General features: G+C 39.9%; 1 protein-coding gene across 1 annotated transcript in view; it reads right to left on the minus strand.

Annotated features, from left to right (window-relative positions):
• The window catches only part of LOC123519719 (dyslexia-associated protein KIAA0319-like protein), a 50,826-nt gene extending 34,756 nt beyond the window's left edge, over positions 1-16,070 (minus strand). The window contains exons 1-5 of the mRNA XM_045281224.1: positions 16,061-16,070; positions 15,635-15,848; positions 1,294-1,730; positions 785-976; positions 1-202 (exon numbers count right to left, since the gene is read on the minus strand). The exon at positions 1-202 is cut by the window's left edge and continues 30 nt beyond it. Coding sequence (XP_045137159.1) covers positions 1-202; positions 785-976; positions 1,294-1,730; positions 15,635-15,848; positions 16,061-16,070 — 1,055 coding nt within the window. The remainder of the gene's footprint in view (positions 203-784; positions 977-1,293; positions 1,731-15,634; positions 15,849-16,060) is intronic.
• Between the last annotated feature and the right edge of the window lie 10,556 nt (positions 16,071-26,626).

A 26,626-nucleotide genomic window follows, 5' to 3' on the forward strand; every position in this document is an offset into this window, starting at 1 on the left:
GTGAGCTGCAATGTGGGACTAGCTTGCTCTGAGTTCTTGAGCTTGTACCCAAGTGGTGCAGTCACCACTTCCCAGGCAAAGGACTGAATCCCATCATCATCTGTACTGGTTGAACCATCAATAATAACACCTGAAGTGGGCAGCTTTATAGCTTGAGAAGGGGAAACAATGATGGCCTTTGGAGGTTGATTGGTGTGCTGGGCTGCAATATAATGAATAGTGAACCACCAACTAACTAAATTAGTTTACAATGACTAATTTAGAAAATATCCCTATCATATTAAAGCTACCATTCTATTCCACGAGCCACACTTAGATTCAACTTAAAAAAGACAAACCAATTACATTATAACAATGAAAATGCAGAGGAAAGAGTTTCCAGTCATTCTGTTCCTAGTTTTGTAACCTTTTAAGTTGTGTAAAGAATATGATGTTAATCCATTCCAGTCCATTCATATTTCATAATTCTTGTCCTTCATTTAATGCCTTCAAACATTTTTAATAGCTATATGGTGAAAGTCCTGAAGACTTTCTTTAATACACCCAATAGCTGTACTATTTCAAACATTTCAAGTGGCACAAGGTACACTTACAGTAAAAACACTAGTATACAATCCACACACAGATCTGGCATATTCATAACAGGTAAAGATGTGGAAGAAAAAACATGGACAATTTACAACACTTTGCATATGACACTATTTTGCTTTCCATGCTCCTGTAAACAGCAATATATATGAAGTTAGACAAATGTATGAAAGGCATCCGAAACAAGAGGTATCACCTGGTTTGACAGTCACATTGCCCACTGCCTCGCCATGTGCACCTGCTGCTGTAACTTCCACTTTGAAGACGTACACACCCTGGCTGAGATGCATCAGAGTGATGGTCTGGCTACGTAAGTCACTGACAGATCCTGTGTCATCACTTTTAGGTCTCTGCAGCAGCATCCACTCATATTTACAATCAGAATCACCTAGAGAGATACCAACTGTTATTTTATGCAAGTGCACAAAGCAGTGTTTATCATCAGCTGGGAAAAGCAAGTTACAATAACATCAAACCCTTCAGTGTTGGGAAACATTTTTTCCCAAGAGTTTGGGTACGACAGGGCAATTTTATTTGCATTAGGAAGTTAGAAGATTAATGGCCAGAGTCTTCACTATTTTAATCCCAACATAAACATCTGAAGCTGTATAAAATAATGAAATAGTAAGCAGAATAAATATGAAAATGCATCATGGTACTGAAGAGGTTAAAACTTTAACTTTTGTGTATGGGGATGAGACTCACCTCCAATAGCATAGGCTGAAAGTGTCACCTTGCCTTCATAGATACTGCTTCCCTCAGTAAGTTCTATAGTCTTGTTATTGATATTCACCACCAACTTCTCTACCTGTGGCTTGGATGATACATCTTTCTCAGGGGGAAGTGTCTGTGATGCACTGGAAGTATTCTGGATAGCAAATGTGTTGGAGAGAGTGGGTGTGGTAGCATGAACACCTGCACTGGAGTTTGCTGTGGAATTAATGACACAGCCTCCCACTGCAACCTCCCAGTAATAGCCAGCCTTACAGCGGCAGTGGCCATCCCTACGGTGGTCTCCCAGTGGTTCACACAGACCATGCTCCCCACACTCTTTCAATCCCACTTCACATCTTGAGTCCATTAAACGTGCAGTTCTGTTAGTGTTCACACCTTCCTTGGATTCCACATGGGTTTTATTGGTGCTGAAGCAGAAAAGTCATCAAGTAAACTTATATGTGTACACACACACACACACACACACACACACACACACACACACACACACACACACACACACACACATAAGAAAATTGGAGAGGCTACAAAAAATGGCTACAAGAATGGTCCCAGAACTTGAAGGGATGACATATGAGGAGAGACTAAAGGCTATGGATCTACCAACCTTGGAACAAAGAAGGGAGAGAGGAGACCTGATACAAGTCTATAAATTGATCAACGGAATGGACCAAGTGGATAATGAGAAACTGATCCTGAGAGAAGAATATGACACCCGAAGCACAAGATCGCATAGTAAAAAGCTGAGAAAGGGAAAATGTCTGAGAGATATAAAAATATAGTTTCCAGAGATGTATTGAGACGTGGAACAGTTTAGATGAAGAAGTAGTGTCTGCAACGAGTGTGCACACTTTTAAAGTAAGATTGGATAAGCATAAAGCCCAGGCCCTGTAAAACTACAACTAGGTAAATACACACACACACAGATTGGAATATGCAGGAGTAGTGTGGATCCCTCATAAAAAGAAACACATAAGGAAGTTGGAGAGACTACAAAAAATGGCTACAAGAATTGTTCCAGAATTTGAAGGGATGACATATGAGGAGAGACTAAAGGCTATGGATCTACCAACCCTGGAACAGAGAAGGGAGAGAGGGGATCTGATACAAGTTTATAAATTGATCAACGGAATGGACCACGTGGATAATGAGAAACTGATCCTGAGAGAAGAATACGACATTCGAAGCACAAGATCGCATAGTAAAAAGCTGAGAAAGGGAAGATGTCTGAGAGATGTTAAAAAATATAGTTTCCCACAAAGATGTGTTGAGACGTGGAACAGTTTGAGTGAAGAAGTGGTATCAGCAATGAGTGTGGATAGTTTTAAAGAAAAATTGGATAAGTGTAGATATGGAGACGGGGCCACACGAACATAAAGCCCAGGCCCTGTAAAACTACAACTAGGGAAATACACACACACACACACACTGTGTAGTGTAGTGGTTATCGCACTCGGCTCACAACCGAGAAGGCCTGTGTTCAAGTCCCGGGCACGGCGAGGCAAAATGGCAAGCCTCTTAATGTGTAACCCCTGTTCACCTAGCAGCAAGTAGGTATGGGATATAACTCGAGGGGTTGTGGCCTCACTTTCCTGGTGTGTGGTCTCAGACCTACCTGAAGATTGGTCTATGAGCTTTGAACTCACTCTGTGATGGGAAAGGCTGGCTGGATAAAAATTATGAAGTTTAACATTTAGGCAGTTAAATTTAATTTGTCATTATAATGTACACTAATGTATGTATGTACGTAACTTTATAATGTTGATGATCTTAAATTTATGAAGTGAGGGAGAGTGAAATGGGAAAGACACTAACCAGCAACCTGTGGAATGTAAACAAAGGGCACATCATTGTACCGCATACAAAACTTATGTACCACATTTCCACACGGCTTTCCCTTTTATCCATTGTAGCGTCACGAGTTCAAGTGGTTCTTTTACCTTGCAAGGAAGATACAATCTCACCAGCCTTCTTAACCCTTAAACTGCTACCGTATTTTACGGCTTACAAGACGCACTTTTTTCCTAAAAAATACCCTGAAAAATACTAGTGCGTCTTCCAAGATGAATGTTGTATTGTAAGGCAGCATCCAACCTCAAGTGAGCTTGGACACTTGAAAGATAGCGACCTGGATTTGTATGTTGAGTCATTACATTATGATGTTAGCTTAAGTACCATTTAATTTAGCCTTTTATATTATGTAAACTCAGTACTTAGGTGTTACAAGTATTTACAATACCATAATCCTTCCTGCAGCCTACTCAGCGTGTGGAGAAAACGAGCCGCTCCCTCATCTCATTGCAACACACACATACATGCACACGAACACACACATCATGCCAGGTGCCTTTATACCTTTATTAATAGAACATCCAAGTGGCTTACTCATTCAAGCAAGAGTCAAAACTCCACTTGTGAATTGTATTCACATTGATAAAGCCTATGAAGCACGACTGCAAAATAAAATAAATACAAACTGCAGCACTGACGTGTTCGGTTTCGGCGATCGGACAAGTGATTCCGTAATGTAAACAACAGGTCCAAAACATGCCGTCGCCCACCATTAAAACAAGAAGAGATGGACCGTTTCACTGTGTATATGTATTTATTTATGGTGTTTTTATTTACATAGTTTTATATTTGTGGCGAGTGCTCTGGCAAATTTGTAAAGAGTGGTGAAACAATAGTGTCTTGCAGACTCCTTGCTTCTGATGTTTTTGTGTTCAGTGGTCGGGTATATGGTGAATGCGTTCTTGTATGAGAATGACTTTTTTTTCTTAGAAATGTCTTTCAAATATTAGGATGCGTCTTCCAAGATGCAGTGTCTTGCAAGCCGTAAAATACGGTAATTCCTAATTGCTGAATGCTTTGATGCGCCTAAAATATAAACATTCCCATGTACGTATTGGGTATGTTTGATTGAGCTTTGTGTGTGTGTGTGTGTGTGTCCGTCACGAATCCTCCGTACGGATGTTTTGTAAGTATTGGATATGTTTGATTGAGCTGTGTGTGTGTGTGTGTGTGTGTGTGTGTGTGTGTGTATTTACCTAATTGTATTTACCTAATTGTAACATACGGGAAAAGAGCTATGCTCGTGTTGTCCCGTCTCCATATCTATTAATGTCCAGCTTTTTCTTAAAATCATGAATATTCCTTGCGTTGACCACTTCCACGTCTAAACTATTCCATGCTTCCACCCTTCTATGAGGAAGCTATATTTTTCACATCTCTCCTATAAGTGGCCATTTTAGTTTTTCCCATGCCCTCTCGACATTCTTCCATTCCACATACACAGATCTTCCCTATCCATTTTTCCATGCCAATCATCACTCTGTATATTGCTATCAGGTCTCCCCTTTCTCTTCTGTTTTCCAGGGTTGGAAGTTGCATTCTTTTCAGTCTGTCTTCATAAGTCAAATCTCTTAAGTCAGGCACCATTTTCGTTGCAGCCCTCTGTACTTTCTCTAGTTTCCTTATGTGTTTCTTTAAGTTCGAGCCCACTGTATTGTTGCATATTCAAGCCTCGGTCTTATCATTGCAGTAATTATTTTCTTCATCATTTCTTCATCTAGATATCTGAACGCCACTCTTATGTTCCTCAATAAGTTCAATACTTCTCCAATTATTTTGTTTATATGTCTCTCTGGCGATAGGTCATTGGTAATTGTCACCCCAAGGTCTTTTTCTTCATGACTGGTTTTATGTCTTCATTTCCTATCTTGTACATACTCCTGATTCTTCTTTCACTCTTGCCAAACTCTATTTTCTTGCATTTTGTCGTGTTGAACTCCATTTGCCATGTACAGCTCCATTTCCATATTCTGTCCAAGTCTTCCTGGAGTAGTTCGCAATCTTTGTCACATCTCACTTTTCGTAACAATTTTGCATCGTCTGCAAATAGGCTCACATAACTGGACACCCCATCCACCATGTCATTTATGTAGACTGCGAACATTACTGGTGCCAACACTGATCCCTGTGGAACTCCACTCTCCACCAATCCCCATTCTGATGGTCTGTCCTTAATTATTGTTCTCATTTCTCTTCCTACCAAAAGTCTTCCATCCATTTTAGTAAACTGCCATGCACTCCTCCTACCATTTCAAGTTTCCAGATCAGTCTCTGGTGTGGTACCTTATCAAAGGCCTTTTTTAAATCCAGATATATTCCATCAGCCCAACCATCTCTTTCCTGTATTACATCTATCACCCTCGAATAGTAACATATCAGGTTTGTCGTGCATGAACGCCCTTTCCTAAAACCAAATTGACACTCACAAAGTATGTCATTTTTCTCCAAGAAGTCTGTCCATCTAGTCTTCACCACCCTCTCACACATCTTAGCTACCACACTTGTAAGTGACACTGGTCTATAGTTCAATGGGTCTCTCTTGTTACCTGATTTATAGATTGGGACAATGTTAGCTCTTTTCCAGTCTTGGGGCACTACGCCTTCCCTTAATGAGGCATCAATTACTTCACAAACTTTTTCTGCCAATTGCTCCCTGCATTCTCTTAAAATCCATCCTGATACCCCATCAGGTCCCACAGCTTTTCTCACTTCTAAACTCCCCATCATGTTCTTGATCTCCTCCACCGTTACTTGAAACTCCTTCATAATCCCTTTCTGTTCCATTACCAGTGGTTTGTCAAAAGCAGTCTCCTTTGTGAATACCTTCCGAAAGCATCCATTCATAGCCTCTGCCATTTCCCTGGGATCTTCACTGTATACTCCATTTACTTCTAAACTTTCAATACTTTCTCTATTTTTGATGTTGTTGTTCACATGTCTGTAAAAAAGCCTTGGTTGGTCTTTACATTTATCAATTATATCCTTTTCTTGTTTCTTTCTTTCTTCTCTTCTAATCAACACATATTCATTGTGTGTGTGTGTGTGTGTGTGTGTGTGTGTGTGTGTCCGTCCGTCACGAATCCTCTGTACAGATGTTTTGTATACGTATTGGGAATGTTTGATTGAGCTTTGTGTGTGTGTGTGTGTGTGTGTGTGTGTGTGTGTGTGTGTGTGTGTGTGTGTGTGTGTGTGTGTGTGTGTGTGTGAGAGACACGAATCCACTGTGCAGATGTTTTGTACGTATTGTGTATGATAGAGCTGTGTGTGTGTGTGTGTGTGTGTGTGTGTGTGTGTGTGTGTGTGTGTGTGTGTGTGTGTGTGTGTGTGTGTGTGTGTGTGTGTGTGTGTATTTACCTAGTTGTATTTACCTAGTTGTAGTTTTACAGGGCCTGGGCTTTATGCTCGTGTGGCCCCGTCTCCATATCTACACTTATCCAATCTTACTTTAAAAGTGTGCACACTCGTTGCAGACACTACTTCTTCATCTAAACTGTTCCATGTCTCAATACATCTCTGCGGGAAACTATATTTTTATATCTCTCAGACATCTTCCCTTTCTCAGCTTTTTACTATGCGATCTTGTGCTTGGTGTCATATTCTTCTCTCAGGATCAGTTTCTCATTATCCACTTGGTCCATTCCGTTGATCAATTTATAGACTTGTATCAGGTCTCCTCTCTCCTTCTTTGTTCCAAGGTTGGTAGATCCATAGCCTTTAGTCTCTCCTCATATGTCATCCCTTCAAGTTCTGGGACCATTCTTGTAGCCATTTTTTGTAGCCTCTCCAATTTTCTTATGTGTTTCTTTTATGAGGGGTCCACACTACTCCTGCATATTCCAATCTGGGTCTTATTATAGTATTTATCAATTTCTTCATCATTTCTTTGTCCATGTAGTGAAATGCTACTCCAATATTTCTTAGCAAATTATATGTTTCTCTAAAAATTCTATCAATATGGCTTACTGGTTGATTGTTTTCTTCCATCGTCACTCCTAAGTCCTTTTCCTTTTGACTTTCTCCAGTTCTACTCCATCTCCCATCTTATAGATTCCCACAGGTCGTCTTTCACTCTTTCCCATTTCCATGACATGGCTTTTGTTCACATTGAATTCCATTTCCCACTTCTTACTCCATTCCCAGATCTTATTTAGGTCTTCTTGCAGTATTTCACAATCCTCCTTTTGCTTTATAACTCTGCACAGTTTCGTATCATCCGCAAACAAATTTATGTAGCTGTTCACTCCTTCTGGCATGTCGTTAATATAAATGAGGAAAAGTACTGGTGCCAATACTGACCCCTGTGGCACTCCGCTTTCTACTGCTCTCCACTTGGACTTCATATCTTTAACTACCGTCCTTATTTCTCTCCCCCTCAAATAATTTTCTATCCATCTCAATGTGCTTCCTTTTAAGCCACCCTTCTCCTCTAACTTCCACAGTAATCTTGCATGTGGCACTTTGTCAAACGCCTTTTTTAAATCCAAATAGATGCAGTCAACCCATCCTCTCTCTCTTGTACTCTATCAACTATTCTAGAATAGAAACTCAATAAATTAGTTACACAAGACCGTCCTTTTCTAAAACCAAATTGGCTATTTGATATTAATTTGTTGTCTTCAAGGAACTCGATCCATTGTTTCTTTATTATTCTTTCACACATCTTGCATATTACACTAGTTAGTGATACCGGTCTGTAATTTAAAGGTTCTTCTTTCCTTCCGCTCTTATATATGGGAACCACCTCAGCTCTTTTCCATTCTACTGGCACTGTTCCATTTTCTATTGAGCATTTTATGATGTTGTATATAGGACTTGCTAGTTCTTCCCTACATTCTTTCAGTATTCTGCCTGAGACTTCATCCGGTCCCATTGCCTTCTCTTCATCCAGTTCCTTCATTAACTCTTTTATTTCAAGCTTGGTTACTTTAATCTCTTTCATATAGATTGTCTCTCTATTACCCTGTGGCCTCTCAAATTTGGATTCTTTAGTAAAGACCTCCTGGAATTTTTATTTAATAGTTCTGCCATACTTTTGGGTCTTCCACCATCCCGTTCTCTCCTTTTAACCTTTCTATTGTTTCTTTTGCCTAATTTTTCCATTTATGAATCTATAGAACAATTTTGGTTGCTCCTTACATTTTTCGACAATATCTTTTTCAAGTTCTTTTCCTCTTCCTTCCTCACCTTAACATATTCATTTCTCGCTGCCTTGAAGTTTTCCTTGTTTGTTGGATTCCTATTTCTCCTCCACCTTTTCCATGCTCCATCTCTTTTCTCCTTTGCCCTAGCACACCTTGCATTAAACCAATCTTTCTTTCCTTCTTCTTTTGGTCTATATTTTGGGACATATTCCCTGACTCCTGTTTTGTAAATTTCCAAAAATAAGTTATATTTGTCTTGCATTGTCTCTGAGTTTTCCATCTCCTCCCAGTCTACGTTTTTAAAATAGTTCTTGAGATTCTCAATATCAGCCTTTCTGTAATTTAATCGGTCTCCTTTGTATGAATCGTCTCTATCTTCCTTTCCTTCTTCTATATCTATTTCTAATATTGCATGGTCACTCTTTCCCAATGGGCACTTATATCTTATATCGTCATTTATTTGTATACCCCTTGTAAAAACTAGGTCCAATCTCTCCGGCTCGTCGTTTCCTCTGAATCTTGTGCATTCCTTTACTCTGGTCCATCATATTGTCTATCATTAGGTTCAAGAATCTTTCTCCCCAGGCTTCTTCCCCCATACCACTTTCATAATTTTCCCAGTCCACTTCTTTACAGTTGAAATCTCCTAGTGTGTGTGTGTGTGTGTGTGTGTGTGTGTGTGTGTGTGTGTGTGTGTGTGTGTGTGTGTGTGTGTGTGTGTGTGTGTGTGTGTGTGTGTATTTACCTAGTTGTAGTTTTACAGGGCCTGGGCTTTATGCTCGTGTGGTCCCGTCTCCATATCTACACTTATCCAATTTTTCTTTAAAACTATGTACACTCTTTGCTGACACCACTTCCTCACTCAAACTGTTCCAAGTCTCAACACATCTTTTGGAAACAAAATTTTTAACATCTCTCAGACATCGTCCCTTCCTTAGTTTCTTACTATGCGATCTTGTGCTTCTAAAGTCATATTCTTCTCTCAGGATCAGTTTCTCATTATCCACTTCATCCATTCCGTTAATCAATTTATAAACTTGTATCAGATCCCCTCTCTCTCTTCTCTGTGTGTGTGTGTGTGTGTGTGTGTGTGTGTGTGTGTGTGTGTGTGTGTGTGTGTGTGTGTGTGTAATTCACTGTTTGATCTGCTGCAGTCTCTGACGAGACAGCCAGACATTACCCTACGGAACGAGCTCAGAGCTCATTATTTCCGATCTTCAGATAGGCCTGAGACCAGGCACACACCACACACCGGAACAACAAGGTCACAACTCCTCGATTTACATCCCGTACCTACTCACTGCTAGGTGAACAGGGGCTACACGTGAAGGGAGACACCCAAATATCTCCACCCAGCCGGGGAATCGAACCCCGGTCCTCTGGCTTGTGAAGCCAGCGCTCTAACCACTGAGCTACCGGGCCGTGTGTATGTGTGTGTGTGTTTCTGTGTGTCCTGCATGAAACAAGTCCTCTGTTCAATACCACAGCTCAAAATGCTACTAGGATTGTTGCCCCTATGCCGTAAAAAGCTGATATAATAACAATAATCTCTTGATTGAGAAAGAAGTAATAAACTATAGCATAATTTGGTCTCCCCTATAAAGTTTTCTACGTTTTCTATGATACTCAAGGACGGATTCTACCTGACGCGTCACGAGGAGTTGCCAGGTGTCTCCTACTTTTCTGTGAAAACTCAAGTAAGGCCCTTGTTATAGTATCTGGAGCCCTCATGATGGCAACACTAAGTAGGGAGAAGTCACAAGAGCAGGTCTAAAGGGAAACGTGCCATGAAAATTCAAAACATTCCCCGCGAAATTTCATGATTATATAAGCGATCGCCGCGTCACAGTACTTGAGGCTTGATTATATAAGCGATCGCTGCAGTTTAAGGGTTAATAGAGTCTGCTGACTTAAAAATAGTAGACAGTAGATGGAGTCAAGCCACGGTGGCGAGCAATGCTATTGGTTTTCTTGCCTCTCTCGTGTCTGTGAATAATATCCAGCTTCACTTCGAGAGTAAGAGACTTCCTGGTCTTCTTAGCAATGCTAGGCGACATTGCAGGGCTGGTTGCAGGGCGTTTTGGTGGCCTGTTGAGCGTGAGATGACAAGCTGGTGCTGGACACTGTTATTGTTTTGAACTAAGAGCAGGAAAGGGTCCTGAGTGAGGCCTTGCGTTTTGCAGCTCCTGGTGTATTCAAAAGCCTGTCGGCTTGCGTGATACAGTGGGGCTTTCAAACTTGGAAAAAATTACCTGGACAAAATTTCATTAAAGCGAGTTTGGTGTTCGTTATACAAGCAAATGGTAGTAAAAGGAAACGTTGATTGTAGCAAAATTTCGTTGTGTGAACGTTCGTTAACTGGGGGTTGCCTGTATATATATACAGGGAGTCCTCGGGTTACAACGTAGATCCGTTCCTGACACGCGTCATAACCCGAATTTCGATGTAAGTCGGAACAATGAAAAAAAAAAAAAAAAAAAAAAAAAATTCTTACCTTTATTCCTTTGGATTGGCTTGCACATTGGAAGGAGGCATTGCAAGGGAGGGAGAGACAGGTTTATTGTGTAGAGGAAGCTGCAGAAGGTGCTGGAGATACTGGGGCCGGTGAATCAAGAGAGGCAGAACCTTACGCTTGGGAGCCATAACCAAGAGAGAGAGAGAGACAGTGCAAACAACCAAAATGGTGTATGTTCAGAGACTTGAGACGTCGTCTTCCTCGCCCTACAACCACAACAAAGCGTATTCTTCCGCCGTGTGCCCGAAACTAGTTTGTGTTTGTTTATGCCGCTTACGACGCTAAACCATGTAAGACGGAATGATGCCTTATATTATTTTTTTTGTTTTTATGGGCGCGTTCGTAACCACGAAACATCATAAGTTGAGACCATCATAACCCGAGGACTCCTGTACATATATATATATATATATATATATATATATATATATATATATATATATATATATATATATATATATATATATATATATATATATATATATATATATATATATATATATATATATATATATATATATATATATATATATATATATATATATATATATATATATATATATATATATATATATATATATATATATATATATATATATATATATATATATATATATATATATACACAGTGGAGACTCACTACTCGAACTTAATTAGTTCCAAATGGCCTTTCGAGTATTAAAAAGTTTGACTATTGATACCTATAAATCAGGTAATTCGTTCCAGCCATTGCTAAACCCAAGTTTAGAAAAAAGCAGCAGTTTAATTTTGCAGTCGCCGCTAGCACTACACACAGAAGCAGAGTTGGCTTGTCTTTCATGGGCTTGTGTCCAGGCAAACACTTCTCTTCCTTTATTATATAGATCATGTTTGGTAGTTTTTTTTTTTTTCCAAAACAGGCCAGTTTCATCACAATTAAAGATCTGTTGTGGGCTTAAGCACTCCTTATCCACAAATTTCTTAAAAGCAGGCACAAATTACTCAGTGGCAATTCTGTCAGCACTTGCGGGCTCACTGTGCATCACAACAGAATGAATTCCAGTTCTTTTCTTGAAATTCACAAACCACCCTTTACTTGCTTTAAAATCATCATTAGAGTCAGATGTAGTATCAGAAATAAGATCACGATGCAACAGCCTAGCTTTCGTACAAATTATGCCCTCTGACAAAGAATCACCAGCCATCTGCCTTTGGTTTATCCAATCAACAATTTTTCCATTTCTTCCACTGCTGCAGGTAGCTTAAATTGCCTTTTCAGACCAATCGCCACATCAGCTCCTTTAATGAGCTGTCTTATTCAATATTGTGGCTACTGTAGATTTAGCACAATCGGTTATTCTTCCTTTTTTTTCATATTTATCAATAATCTCCTTTTTACTTTTGATGGTTGTCACTACATCCTTTCTTGTAGCCTTATTTTCAACACTAACAAGCCTCTTCGCTGCCATTGTAAGCTTCTAAAGAAAAAAAAAAAAAAAAAAAAAAACTCTGGAGAGAAAGCTCAGGACAATGTTATTTTTATGTCAGTGAAGGATCAACTGACTGCGGTGGACCGGTGGGGCACGTGGGGCACCGGGAAAGATGAAAGCGCAGGACAATGTTATTCTTACGACAGCTAAGGATCAACTGGCTGTGGTGGACCGGTGGGGAGCGTGGGAAGGGTGAAAGCACAAGACAATGTTATTCTTACGACAGCGAAGGATCAACTGGCTCCGACGGACTGGTGGGGTGCGTGGGGCGACGGGAAGAATGAAAGTGCAGGACGATGTTATTCTTACGACAGCGAGCAACTGGCTGCGGTGGACCGGTGGGGCGCGTGAGGCGGCGGGAAGGATGAGGCCTTTTTTGTTTACAGCCATGTGGATGGACGTTCACCAAATAGGTATTTTTTCAACTATTAAGTCAAACTTTTGTGTTTGACTATTGAAAAGTTTGACTATTTAAACGTTTGAGTATTGAGTCTCAACTGTGTGTGTATATGTGTGTATATATATATATATATATATATATATATATATATATATATATATATATATATATATATATATATATATATATATATATATATATATATATATAACTGTGGAGATTTGGAATGGGTTGAGTGAGGTCAGAACAGGAACAAATATACACATATACATATTTAAAGAAAAGTTGGACAAATAGAGATATGGCGACAGGACATTATGAGTCCTGCTTGAACCCTATAATTTATAACTAGGTAAATACAAGTAAGTAAATACATACACATTAAGAAAACTGATGACAATACGAGTAACAACGACTAAAATCCAAGAGAGGAGAGATATAACCTATACTGGTGATCAGATACCTATAAGATTGTGTAGTGACAGGTGTCTATAAATCTTCCTGCTAAGAATTTATCAAAATCTTTAAGAAAGATACAAAATGAAAGGAAAAGGTTAACAATTTCAGAGATTACAGCAATTATATGATGAAAGTCAACAAACTGCTAGCAGGAAGAAAATGTAGATATTGACAAATAGAGTTGAAAAAAAGGGTTTGATCTGATAAGGAACAGTTTTGAAGGGTAATAGAAGAAACCCATTTGGGTCCATAAGTCTTCTTCCAAGCTTAAGGCAGCAATTAGGAAGAGTCTTGACAGAAGACCTACAGAACTGAATTCTTAGCATAAGTTATTAGTGAAGAATTCAGCTTTAGAGATAGAAGAGTTAAAAGGCAGAAAAAAATATTTGGGATGTTTTTAACTATGTACCTGAAGTCAAGAGAGAAAAGTTAGATCTGTAAAAATGTTAACATATTTTAGTGGTGAAAGTGTTCTTAGGTAGTTGTCACAGGCAGAAACACAAAATGCATAGGTTTCAAATAAAAGACTCAGGTACTGTATGTGAGATTCTCAAATACCTTAGACTATAAATCCTAAATTCTTCCCGATAGAGGCAGTTACTACTTACTAAAGCTAAGTATGAATCAAAGTAGGAGGGGATCCAAACAGTCAAGCTTTCAGTGTTCACCAGCTGGTTTAATTCCGATGTTCAGTACTGTATCACAGTACATAGTAGTCATCTCTAAATACAAAATTACCATGTACCTACTGCTTTGCCATGCTTTTGCTCTTTCCAGTATTTTTCTGCTGTTATTCTTCTATGGTATTTATTTATGGTTACCTGAGTTTATACAAATAACATCATTTTACAGAGCAAAAGAGCAAAGTAAAGTTGCTTGGTTTATCAAACTCTTTCATTTTTAGAGACTGATAAAGCACAAAAACTTAACACTCTCTGCAGAGGTTAATGCTTCACAAGGAATGTGTACCGCTAGTTTTGTTCAATTTAATTTATTGAATAGAAAAAAATGCAGCCAAAATCAAAAGTCAAAGGGTGTTGCAGCACTTTCATCACCGTGACCCTGAGCTGTGTCTTGCCATGGTTTCAACATGGTGTGCCTTTAGACTACAAAATAACCTGTAGAGATGGTCACTGTCTATTAGCTACCATCGTTAGGTTTCTGTGATGCCAGAAATGTCTATGCAGAAGATAGGTTTGGTTAGCAATAGACAATCTTATTATCAAACTCTGATTTCTAAGTTATGAAAATAAACTTATTCATGGAGCTTCATATATTCATGGTTTCTTGTAGTTTACTTCATATCCTAAAAGAAAAAAATACAATACTAACTGAGTTATCAACTGAGAAACTAAGTAATCTTTGTCCCATGAAGAGATAACATAAAAATACACACACAATGCACGTATATGATCTTAATTCTACTATTAGATACTATCAGATATTTGCTTAAAAACACTTAAGCTATTCTAACATCTCTGTATGTGATAGTACAATATATGATATGAGGCGCCCCGTGCCATATTGTCGTAACCCCGGAAAATTGAGATTCTGAGTTAACAGTTGCTTGGTGTAGGGGAAGGGTGTAAAAGTCATATGCTAAGGTCAGCCAAACTAAACTCGACCATCTGGGCACCTAAAACAAGGTGCAAAGTCACGCAAAAACATGACAGGAAAAGTCAAGACTAATATGTTGCATCCCGAGCTGTGTTGTCGTATCTCCACGCACACAGCTGCTGGCAGCCAGCCAATCAGCAGCGCGTAAGCGCGTGACGTCACACCCATGCCGCGCCTCAGCCAATGAAAGGCATGTTTTCCTTCTCTCTCTCTCTCTCCCACTCCCTCTCACGTGCATCGCCCTTTAACTCACCATGGCAAGACTTATGCTACTTTTCCTGGAGTTATGGCTTCTACCAGCACCCCTTCAACTTCCCCAGCCTTGGATTGTATTTTAGGTAAAGACAATGCATAAATACATACTTTTACCTTTAGTCAACCCTTTTGAAGAATAATAGAAAATGAAACATACTTGGAAGAATAATGAAAGTTGCGCTAATAATAAATTATTTATATTTTGCTCGAAAAAAATCATATAAAATCGAGTTTTGCAGCTATCATCATGAAATCTTCACACACTCCTAATTTTAACATGTATTCTTAAACTAGCACCTTAGAAACCATTTCACCTAAAAATTTACTGCTACGGAAATAGGCTAAAAAAATCTACCGACATGAACCTGAAATTTTCGGATTTACTATTGAAAACCACCATAACTAAACAAAACTACCCGTTTTCAGTGTTTAACTCTGAGCGCGTTTTATTCAAAAGTAGGGTTGACGGGCTTACGACAAAATGGCACAGGCGACTCATATGCAGTACACCAACTTTTCTGTGAAATATCATGATATCTGGTGAATCTGTTTGGGTCCTCTCCTATTGGTGACACCAAAATACACATAAAGCAACATGACTCACCTGGGTGGCAGCACCCACTCAGCATCCCCAGCTGGCTGTACCACCACAGCCAGCGACCCACTGGCAGGCCTCAAGTGGCAGGCATCAATGCTGTGACACTCAAGGGCCAGGCACACTTCCCCTTGTAGCACTGCAACCCCACACTTGGCTCTGCTGCAGCAGGCACTTACACAAGCACTCAAGTCCTGTGCACTGCCTACCACTTCTCTTTTCTCTGTAAATGACACATATATAACTTCATTAAAAGCATAAATGATTACTATATATCTATGGTGCATAATAAGTGTGTGTGTTTGTATTTACCCAGCTATAGTGTATGGCAACAGAGCTAAGCTAGTGGTCCACATCTATGAAAATCCAACATTTCTTTGAATTTTTATGAATTGTTCTTGCTTCAATAACTCTCTCATCTAGATCATTCCACACCTCTACACATCTTCGTGGAAAGCTGAACTTCTTGATATCTCTTCTGCAAGTATCCTTTCTTAATTTCATTCCATGTCTTCTTCTGTCACTGGTGTCCTAGTGTCCCAAATAAGTAAGTCTTTTCTATCTAATTTTTCCAGCCCTTTCATCACTCTGTACACTGTTATTAAATCTTCTCTTTCCATCTTATGTTCTAGTGTTCTGTACCTGTAGCCTTTCTTCATGTATTTGTGTGTGTATTTTCCTAGTTTATCTAGTTGTACAGGGTTCGTGCAAGGCTCATAGTGTCCTGTCTCCATGTCTCCATTTCTTGAGTTTTTCTATAAAGTTATGCACATTATGTGCTGTAACAACTTCATCACTCAATGCATTCCACTTTTCCACTGATCTATATGGAAAACTGTATTTTCCAATATCCTTCACACACAAACTCATCCTAATTTTCTTTACATGTCCTCTTGTCCTTCTAGCTGCTTCTTTTCCTAGTCTATCTTTTCAATGCCGTTTACTATTCTATACAGGCAACCCCTCCTAACGAAGGGGTTACGTTCCTAAAAAACCCTTCATTAAGTGAATTTTCGTTAAGCAAACCAATCATAACAAGTTTAACACCTGACTTAAACTTCCATCGAGAGTAAACAAAGTGAGAGTGCATCATAGTACAGTGAAAGGTTTAATGAAAGAAAAATTATGAAGTTAAACATTTAGGCAGTTTAATTTAAGTCATTATAATGTAGACTAATGTATGTATGTGTGTAACTTTATAATGTTGATGATCTTAAATTTATGAAGGGAGGGAGAGTGAAATGGGAAAGACACTAACCAGCAACCTGTGGAATGTAAACAAAGGGTGCATCATTGTACCGCTTACAAAACTTATGTACCACGTTTCCACACGGCTTTCCATTTTATCCACTGTAGAGTCACGAGTTCAGGTGGTTCTTTTAGCTTGCAAAGAAGATACGGTTTCACCAGTCTTCTTAATAGAGTCTGCTGACTTGAAAATAGTAGAGACAGTAGATGGAGTCAAGATAGTGGCGAGCAATAACATTAGTTTTCTCGCCTCTCTCGTGTCTGTGAATAATATCCAGCTTCACTTCGAGAGTAAGAGACTTCCTGGTCTTCTTAGCAACTCTAGGCGACATTGCAGGGTGTTTTGGTGGTAAGTTGAGCGAGGGAAGACGAGCTGCTGCTGACGCTGTTATTATTTTGAACAGGGGGAGTGAGTGGTGCACGTGTTGTCCACGAGAGGCGCTTGTGTGCAGGCAACCCCCGCTTAACAAAGGGGTTACGTTCCTAAAAAACACTTCGTTAAGCGATACTTCGTTAAGCGAACCGATTATAACAAGCTCAACCCCTGATTTGAACTTCCATTGAGAGTAAGCAAAGCGAGAGTGCATCATAGTACAGTGAAAGGTTTAATGAAAGTAAAAATTATGAAGTTAAACATTTAGGTAGTTTAATTTAAGTCATTATAATGTACACTAATGTATGTATGTACGTAACTTTATAATGTTGATGATCTTAACTTTATGAAGGGAGGGAGAGTGAAACGGGAAAGGCACTAACTGGCAACCTGTGGAATGTAAACAAAGTGCGCATCATTGTACAGCATACAAAACTTATGTACCACATTTCCACAAGGCTTTCCATTTTATCCATTGTAGAGTCACGAGTTCAGGTGGTTCTTTTAGCTTGCAAGGAAGATACGGTCTTACCAGCCTTCTTAATAGAGTCTGCTGACTTGAAAATAGTATACAGTAGATGGAGTCAAGAAGATGGCAAACAATGTTATTAGTTCTCTGGCCTCTCTCGTGTCTGTGAATAATATCCATCTTCACTTCGAGAGTAAGAGACTTCCTGGTCTTCTTAGGAACGCTAGGCCACATTGCAGGGCGTTTTGGTGATAAGTTGAGCTAGGAAAGACGAGCTGCTGCTGACGCTGTTATGTTTTGACTGGGGAGTGAGTGTTGCGCGCGTTGTCCACGAGAGGCTTGATCTTGATCTTGATCTTTATTCTAAAGGTGTCTCAGGATTTCTCCTGAGGCAGGCCTTAGTACCAGCAGCTCCTGGTGTATTCAAAAGCCTGTCAGCCTGTCAGCTTCGGTGAACCTTCGTTAAGTGGGGGTTGCCTGTACATTGTTATTAGGTTTCTTCTATCTTGTAAGGTTGGCAGTCCCATTTCCTTCAGTCTTTCTTCATATGTTAGGTCCTTTAGTTCCGGCACCGTCTTTGTAGCTATTTTCTGAATCCGTTCTAATCTTCTTATATCTTTTTAGAGCTCGGTGACCACACCACTGCTGCATATTCCAGCTTAGGACATATCATGCTTTTGATCATTTTTTTCATTATATCTTTGTTCATGAATTGAAATGCCACTCTTATAATAGCCAACATTTTATATGCTAATCCAAATATCTTAGTTATGTGTTTTTGGCATTCAGATTTTCTTATATAATCACTCCCAGATTTTTTTCCTCTTTATTTTTCATTATTTGTTCCTCTCCCATCAAATAGTTCCATACCAGTCTTCTCTTACTCTTTCCTAGTACTGATGACGAGGTCGCTGTGCAACTGATACAGGATAACCTAGATGGGCCCTGGTGGCCCTTTGTTATCCTATTATTTATGTTATGTTATGTTATGTTAGTTCCATTACATAACATTTTTTGGTGTTGAGCTCCAATTTCCACTTCTTACTCCACTCATAGATTTTGTTTTTTGTTTTTGTTCTCACAGGCTTTGGTTACTCTTAGCAGCATTGCATCATCAGCAAACAAATTAATTTAACTGTTTACCTCATTGTGAATGTCGTTTACATATATCTGGAACATAATAAGGGCTAACACTGACCCTTGTGGCACTCCACTTGTTACTTTAACTCAAGATGAGTATGTATCTCTGATCACAGTTCTCATCTCCCTGTTCTTCAAATAATATCACAAAGTTCCTCACAGTCCTCCTATGCTCTCTAGTTTCCAAAGTAGTCTGCTGTGAGGGACCTTATCAAAAGCCTTTATTTATGTCCAGGTATACTGTGTCCACCCATCCATCTCTGCTTTCCAATCCTTCTATTACTCTTGAGTAGAAACTTAATAAGTTTGATACACATGGCCATCCTCTCCTGAACCCAAATTGTCTGTCCAATATAACTTGTTCTGTGTGTGTGTGTGTGTGTGTGTGTGTGTGTGTGTGTGTGTGTGTGTGTGTGTGTGTGTGTGTGTGTGTGTGTGTGTGTGTGTGTGTGTGTGTGTGTGTGGTAAGGTGATTATATATAAGATTAGAGGTTAGCTTAGGTTAGATTAGATTATGTAAAGCTTGGTAGGAATTTATTTTCCAACATGGCATGAAATGTTTAATTCAAACAAGTCCTGCTTGGGGTAGATACAAAAAGCTATTGGTCAGAATGGTTCTGAGGAAGACATATTAGCAGTGCATGTTGCCTCAAAGGCACTACCATAGTAAAGAGATCTCATCACTCATGATATTCTTCAGCCCAACAAGGGAGCGGAACAAAAATGACATCTCTGTTACACTATTAGGACTTGTGTGTGTGTGTGTGTGAGTGTGTGTGTATTTACCTAGTTGTATTTACCACGTTGAAGTTTTACAGTGCCTGGGCTTTACGCTCGTGTGGCCCCGTCTCCATACCTACACTTATCCAATTTTTCTTTAAAACTATGCAAACTCGTTGTGTGTGTGTGTGTGTGTGTGTGTGTGTGTGTGTGTGTGTGTGTGTGTGTGTGTGTGTGTGTGTGTGTGTGTGCTTGTGTGTGTATATGTGTGTGTGTGTTTGTGTGTGTGTGTGTGTGTGTGTGTATTTACCTAGTTGTAGTTTTACAGGACCTGGGCTTTATGCTCGTGTGTGTGTGTGTGTGTGTGTGTGTGTGTGTGTGTGTGTGTGTGTGTGTGTGTGTGTGTGTGTGTGTGTGTAATTCACTGTTTGATCTGCTGCAGTCTCTGACGAGACAGCCAGACGTTACCCTACGGAACGAGCTCAGAGCTCATTATTTCCGATCTTGGGATAGGTCTGAGACCAGGCACACACCACACACCGGGACAACAAGGTCACAACTCCTCGATTTACATCCCGTACCTACTCACTGCTAGGTGAACAGGGGCTACACGTGAAAGGAGACACACCCAAATATCTCCACCCGGCCGGGGAATCGAACCCCGGTCATCTGGCTTGTGAAGCCAGCGCTCTAACCACTGAGCTACCGGGCCGTGTGTGTGTGTGTGTGTGTGTGTGTGTGTGTGTGTGTGTGTGTGTGTGTGTGTGTGTATTTACCTATTTGTGTATTACAGGGCCCGAGCTAAGCTCTCTGTGACCTGTCTCCTTGTCCATTCCTGTCATATCTCTCTTTCATCTGATTGACACACCACGTCAACGACATCACTGCTCAGTTTATTCCACTTATCAATGCTACGATGCGGGAAACTGTATTTTCTCGCGTCATTTAGACAGATGTCCTTTATTAGCTTTTTTCCATGTCCTCGGAGATGATTACTTGTGGTCACCTTTATCAACTAACTCTCTGTCCAGTATGTCAATCTTGTTCACCAATTTATACATAGTTATCATGTCTACTCTTGTTCTTCTCTCTTCTAATGTGGTCAGCCCCAGCTTCCTCAGTCTTTCCTCATAGTCTAACTCCCTGAGTCCTGGTACCATCCTTGTTGCCAGCCTCTGTACCCTTTCCACCTTCTTCACATTTTTCTTCATATGCGGTGACCAGACACATGCTGCATATTCTAACTGGGGTCTTATTAAGGTACATAATATCATCTTCATCATTCCTTCATCTAGGTAGTGGAATGCAAGGCCAATATTTTGAAGCATGTTGTATGTTTTCCAAAAAATCTTGTTAATGTGTTTCTCCGGTGACAAGGTGTTTTGCACGGTTACTCCTAAGTCTTTCTCCTCATTGGTCTCTTTAATTTTCTCATCACCCAGCCTGTAATCCCTGTTTGGTCTGTATCTACTTCTTCCCATTTTCATAACATGGGTCTTTGCCACTCCTTACTCCACCCATATATTTTAATCAAGATCTTCCTGTAACTTGTTACAATCTTCCACATTCTTTACTCTGCTCATAATTCTAGTATCGTCCGCAAACATGTTCATGTAACTGTCAATTCCTACTGGCATATCATTAACATAAATCAAAAACATGATGGGATCCAGCACTGCCCCTTGTGGAACTCCACTGGTTACCTTCTTCCACTCGGACTTCCTTCCTCTCACCACTGTTCTCATTTCTCTTCCCATTAAGTAATTTTCCATCCATTTTGCTAGTTTATCATTTACTCCTCCAATCATCTTTAGTTTCCACATCAGTCTATTGTGTGGTACTTTATCAAAGGCCTTTCTGAAGTCCAGGTAGATAGCATCCACCCATCCCTCTCTATGTTGTAGTATGTCAGTCACTCTTGAATAAAAACATAATAAATTGGATACGCACGATTTTCCTTTTCTGAAACCAAACTGCCTTTCACTCAGAATGTGTGTGTGTGTGTGTGTGTGTGTGTATTTACCTAGTTGTAGTTTTACAGGGCCTGGGCTTTATGCCCGTGTGGCTCCGTCTCCATATCTACACTTATCCAATTTTTCTTTAAAACTATGCACACTCGTTGCTGACACCACTTCCTCACTCAAACTGTACCAAGTCTCAACACATCTTTGCAGGAAACTATATTTTTTAACATATCTCAGACATCTTCCCTTCCTCAGTTTCTTACTATGCGATCTTGTGCTTCTAGTGTCATATTCTTCTCTCAGGATTAGTTTCTCATTATCCACTTGATCCATTCCGTTAATCAATTTATAAACTTGTATCAGATCCCCTCTCTCTCTTCTCTGTTCCAGGGTTGGTAGATCCATAGCTTTTGGTCTCTCCTCATATGTCATCCCTTTAAATTCTGGAACCATTCTTGTAGCCATTTTTTGTAGTCTCTCCAATTTCTTTGTTTTTTTTTAGGGGGATCCACACAACTCCTGCATATTCCAATGGGTCTTATTTTAGTACTTATCAATTTCTTCATCATTTCTTTGTCCATGTAGTGAAATGCTAATCCAATATTCCTTAGCAAATTATATGTCTCTCTGAAAATTCTATCAATATGGCTTACCAGTTGAGTGTTTTCTTCCATCGTCACTCCCAAGTCCTTTTCCTTTTTTACTTTTTCTAATTCTATAGATTCCCACTGGTCGTCTTTCACTTTTTCCCATTTCCATGACATGGCTTTTGTCCACATTGAATTCCATCTCCCATTTTTTACTCTATTTCCAGATTTTGCTTATGTCTTCCAGCAGTATTTAACAATCCTCTTTTTGTTTTATGACTGCACAGTTTCGCATCGTTCACAAACAGATTTATGTAGCTCTTCACTTCCTCTGGCATGTCGTTTATATACAGTAAAACCTCACTTGACGAACGTCTCTAAGGATGAACAATTCAGGAGACGACCAAAAAATTTGTCAATATATCGACCCCGGGGACGAACGATATTTCGGGGGACAAACGCGGTTAAACGGCGAGCCGTTTGTGTGATAGCCAACCCGGCTATTACACAACAACAAAACAAAACAAACACAAAAGAAAATAGAAACAGGAACATACGAAAAATATTGCATAACATTATCTCCGTGCCATCACGATTTTCTCCTGTTTTTCCTGGGCATGGTGATGTTACCGTCGCACTCTACTGTAGCTTCCTCGGCGTTATCCTCGCTGCTCTGGTGGCTCTCAGCGTTGCTGTCATCATCATCCTGGCCATGTCCAGGTACTGCAGATTGTGGCACATCCATCGCAGCTGTTTCCTAGCTCGCCTGGCAAGGAACACCGCCCTACTGCCCGCTCCTCTCACACTGAGCATCACCTCCGAGGATCAAAGGAACTTCCTGGCCACGTGCATTTAACTTCCCTTCTTGGAAGTCCAAACTTGCTCCCACACGCGTGACGAAGTCAATCCCCAGCAGGGAAGGGTCTTCCAAGGTAGAGACGAAGACTGGCAAACTTTCCACGTTTCCCACGCCAATGTTCACTATAACGGGGCCCCACATAGCGGCACTGACTTGTGACGCTACACAGCTGTTGTGTAGCTCTGGCACGCTACGCACATCCAAAGTCCTCTCTCATGACTGTCTTCTCGGATCTTGTCTGTCTTCCTCCCCATCCTCCTCTCCTTCATTCCATCATGCCATCAACGTCAAGTCTTTCAAGTAAATAACCTTTTCTTTTTTATTCATTTTATCATCATTTTGATAGCATTTAGGTAAGTAAAACAATTTAGGCTTTTTATAATTACAGGCAACCCCCGTTTAACGAAGGTTCACACAATGAAATTTCGCTACAACGAAGGTTTCATTTTACTACCATCTGCTCGTTTAATGAACACCAAACTCACTTTAACGAAGTTTTATCCAGGTAATTTTTTTCCAAATTTGAAAGCCCCACCATATCACACAAGCTGACAGGCTTTTGAATACACCAGGAGCTGCTGGTACTAAGGCCTGCCTCAGGAAAAATCCTGGGACACCTATAGAATAAAGATCAAGATCAAGATCAAGCCTCTAGTGGACAACACGCGCAACACTCACTCCCCAATCAAAACATAACAGCTTCAGCAGCAGCTTGTCTTCCCTAGCTCAACTTACCACCAAAACGCCCTGCAATTGGCCTAGTGTTCGTAAGAAGACCAGGAAGTCTCTTACTCTCCAAATGAAGCTAGATATTATTCACAGACATGAGAGAGGCCAGAAAACTATAGCAGTGCTGGCCACTATCTTGACTCCATATTATACTGTCTCTATTTTCAAATCAGCAGACTCTATTAAGGAGGCTGGTGAGACCGTATCTTCCTTGCAAACTAAAAGAACCACCTGAACTCTTGACTCTACAATGGATAAAATGGAAAGCCTTGTGGAAATGTGGTACATAAGTTTTGTATGCAGTACAATGATGCGCACTTTGTTTACATTCCACAGGTTGCCGGTTAGTGTCTTTCCGTTTCACTCTTCCTCCCTTCATAAAGTTAAGATCATCAACATTATAAAGTTACATACATACATACATTAGTGTACATTATAATGACTTAAATTAAACTACCTAAATGTTTAACTTCATAATTCTTACTTTCATTAAACCTTTTACTGTACTATGATGCACTCTCACTTTGCTTACTCTCAATGGAAGTTCAAATCAGTGGTTAAACTTGTTATAATCGGTTCGCTTAATGAAGTTTCGTTTAATGAAGTATTTTTTTTAGGAACGTAACCCCTTCGTTAAACGGGGGTTGCCTGTATTTCGTTCATGTCATGCATACATTAAAGGTCTATTTTGAATGGATTTTATGGACAAAAGTATATTTTTTTTGGTCTGGAACGGATTAATGGTATTTCAATACATTCTTATGGGAAAAATTGATTCAGGGGACGAACAGGATTTAGGAACGAATTATGGTCTGAGCTGAGGTTTTACTGTATATGAGAAAAGTATTGGCGCCAATACTGACCTCTGTGGCACTCCGCTGTCTACTGCTCTCCACTTGGACTTCATATCTTTAACTACCGTCCTTATTTCTCTCCCCTTCAAGTAATTTTCCATCCATCTCAATGTGTTTCCTTTTAAGTCACCCTTCTCCTCTAACTTCCATAGTAATCTTTCATGTGGCACTTTATCAAATGCCTTTTTTAAATCTAAATAAATACAGTCAATCCATCCTCTCTCTCTTGTACTTTATCAACTATTCTAAAATAGAAACTCAATAAATTTGTTACACACGACTGACCTTTTCTAAAACCAAATTGGCTATTTGATAATAAGTTGTTGTCTTCAAGAAACTCAATCCATTGTTTCTTTATTACTCTTTCACACATCTTGCATATTACACTAGTTAGTGATACCGGTCTGTAATTTAAAGGTTCTTCCTTCCTTCCGCTCTTATATAAGGGAACCACCTCAGCTCTTTTCCATTCTACTGGTACTGTTCCATTTTCTATTGAGCATTTTATGATGTATATAGGACTTGCTAGTTCTTCCCTACATTCTTTCAGTATTCTGCCTGAGACTTCATCTGGTCCCATTGCCTTCTCCTCATCTAATTCCGTCATCAACTCTTTTATTTCAAGCTTGGTTGCTTTAATCTCTTTCATATGGACAGTCTCTCTATTACCCTGTGGTCTTTCAAATTTGGATTTCTTAGTAAAGACCTCCTGAAATTTACTATTTAACAGTTCTGCCATACTTTTTGTGTCTTCCACCATCCCGTTCTCTCCTTTTAACCTTTCTATTGTTTCTTTTTGCCTTATTTTTCCATTTATGAATCTGTAGAACAATTTCGGTTGTTCCTTACATTTTTCGACAATGTCCTTCTCATAGTTCCTTTCTTCTTCCTTTCTCACCTTAGCATATTCATTTCTTGCTGTTTTAAAGTTTTCCTTATTTTCTGGATTTGTTTCTCCTCCACCTTTTCCATGCTCCATCTCTTTTCTCCTTTGCCCTTGCACACCTTGCATTAAACCAATCTTTCTTTCCTTTTTCTTTAGGTCTATATTTTGGGACATATTCCCTGACTCCTGTTTTGTATATTTCCAAAAATAAGTTATACTTCTCTTGCACCATCTCTGAGTTTTCCATTTCTAATATTACATGGTCACTCTTTCCCAATGGGCACTTATATCTTACATCATCATTCATTTGTATATCCCTTGTAAAAACTAGGTCTAATCTCGCCGGCTCATCGTTTCCTCTGAATCTTGTGTTTTCCTTTACTCTTTGTGTGTGTGTGTGTGTGTTTCACTGTTTGATCTGCTGCAGTCTCTGACGAGACAGCCAGACGTTACCCTACGGAACGAGCTCAGAGCTCATTATTTCTGATCTTCGGATAGGCCTGAGACCAGGCACACACCACACACTGGGACAACAAGGTCACAACTCCTCGATTTACATCCCGTACCTACTCACTGCTAGGTGAACAGGGCTACGTGAAAGGAGACACACCCAAATATCTCCACCTGGCCGGGGAATCGAACCCCGGTCCTCTGGCTTGTGAAGCCAGTGCTCTAACCACTGAGCTACCGTGTGTGTGTGTGTGTGTGTGTGTGTGTGTGTGTGTGTGTGTGTGTGTGTGTGTGTGTGTGTGTTACCAGGATGTCTTACCAGGATGAGCTCCTCTGGGAAGAAGCTCCAAACATGTCAACACCCTACTACAGTAGAGTGAGATATTTCTAATAACAATGACGCAAGCCGATGCAAAATACTGTGGAATGTGTGTTGTAATTAATATGCCAACAGACTGTCCCCCAGATGAATGGCAAGAAGTCTTTTAATCTGGGAAAAGGTAGGAGCCAGGACAACCTTGGAGTGCAGAAAATTCTAGAGGCTAAAGACTCTAATTGAGAAAAATCTTTTGTGTAAGTCATTATGTATATGAGGATATTTTGATAGGACAGAATATTTTGAAAGGACAGCCCCGAGTCCTGGCATCAGGCATAGGAATTCACCATGGTCATCTGCTGGTCACACAGCCAGCCTTCCCCATTACGGAGCAAGCTCAGAGCTC

This window comes from Portunus trituberculatus, chromosome 46 (genome assembly GCF_017591435.1).
Source record: "Portunus trituberculatus isolate SZX2019 chromosome 46, ASM1759143v1, whole genome shotgun sequence".
NCBI classification, from domain to species: domain Eukaryota; kingdom Metazoa; phylum Arthropoda; class Malacostraca; order Decapoda; family Portunidae; genus Portunus; species Portunus trituberculatus.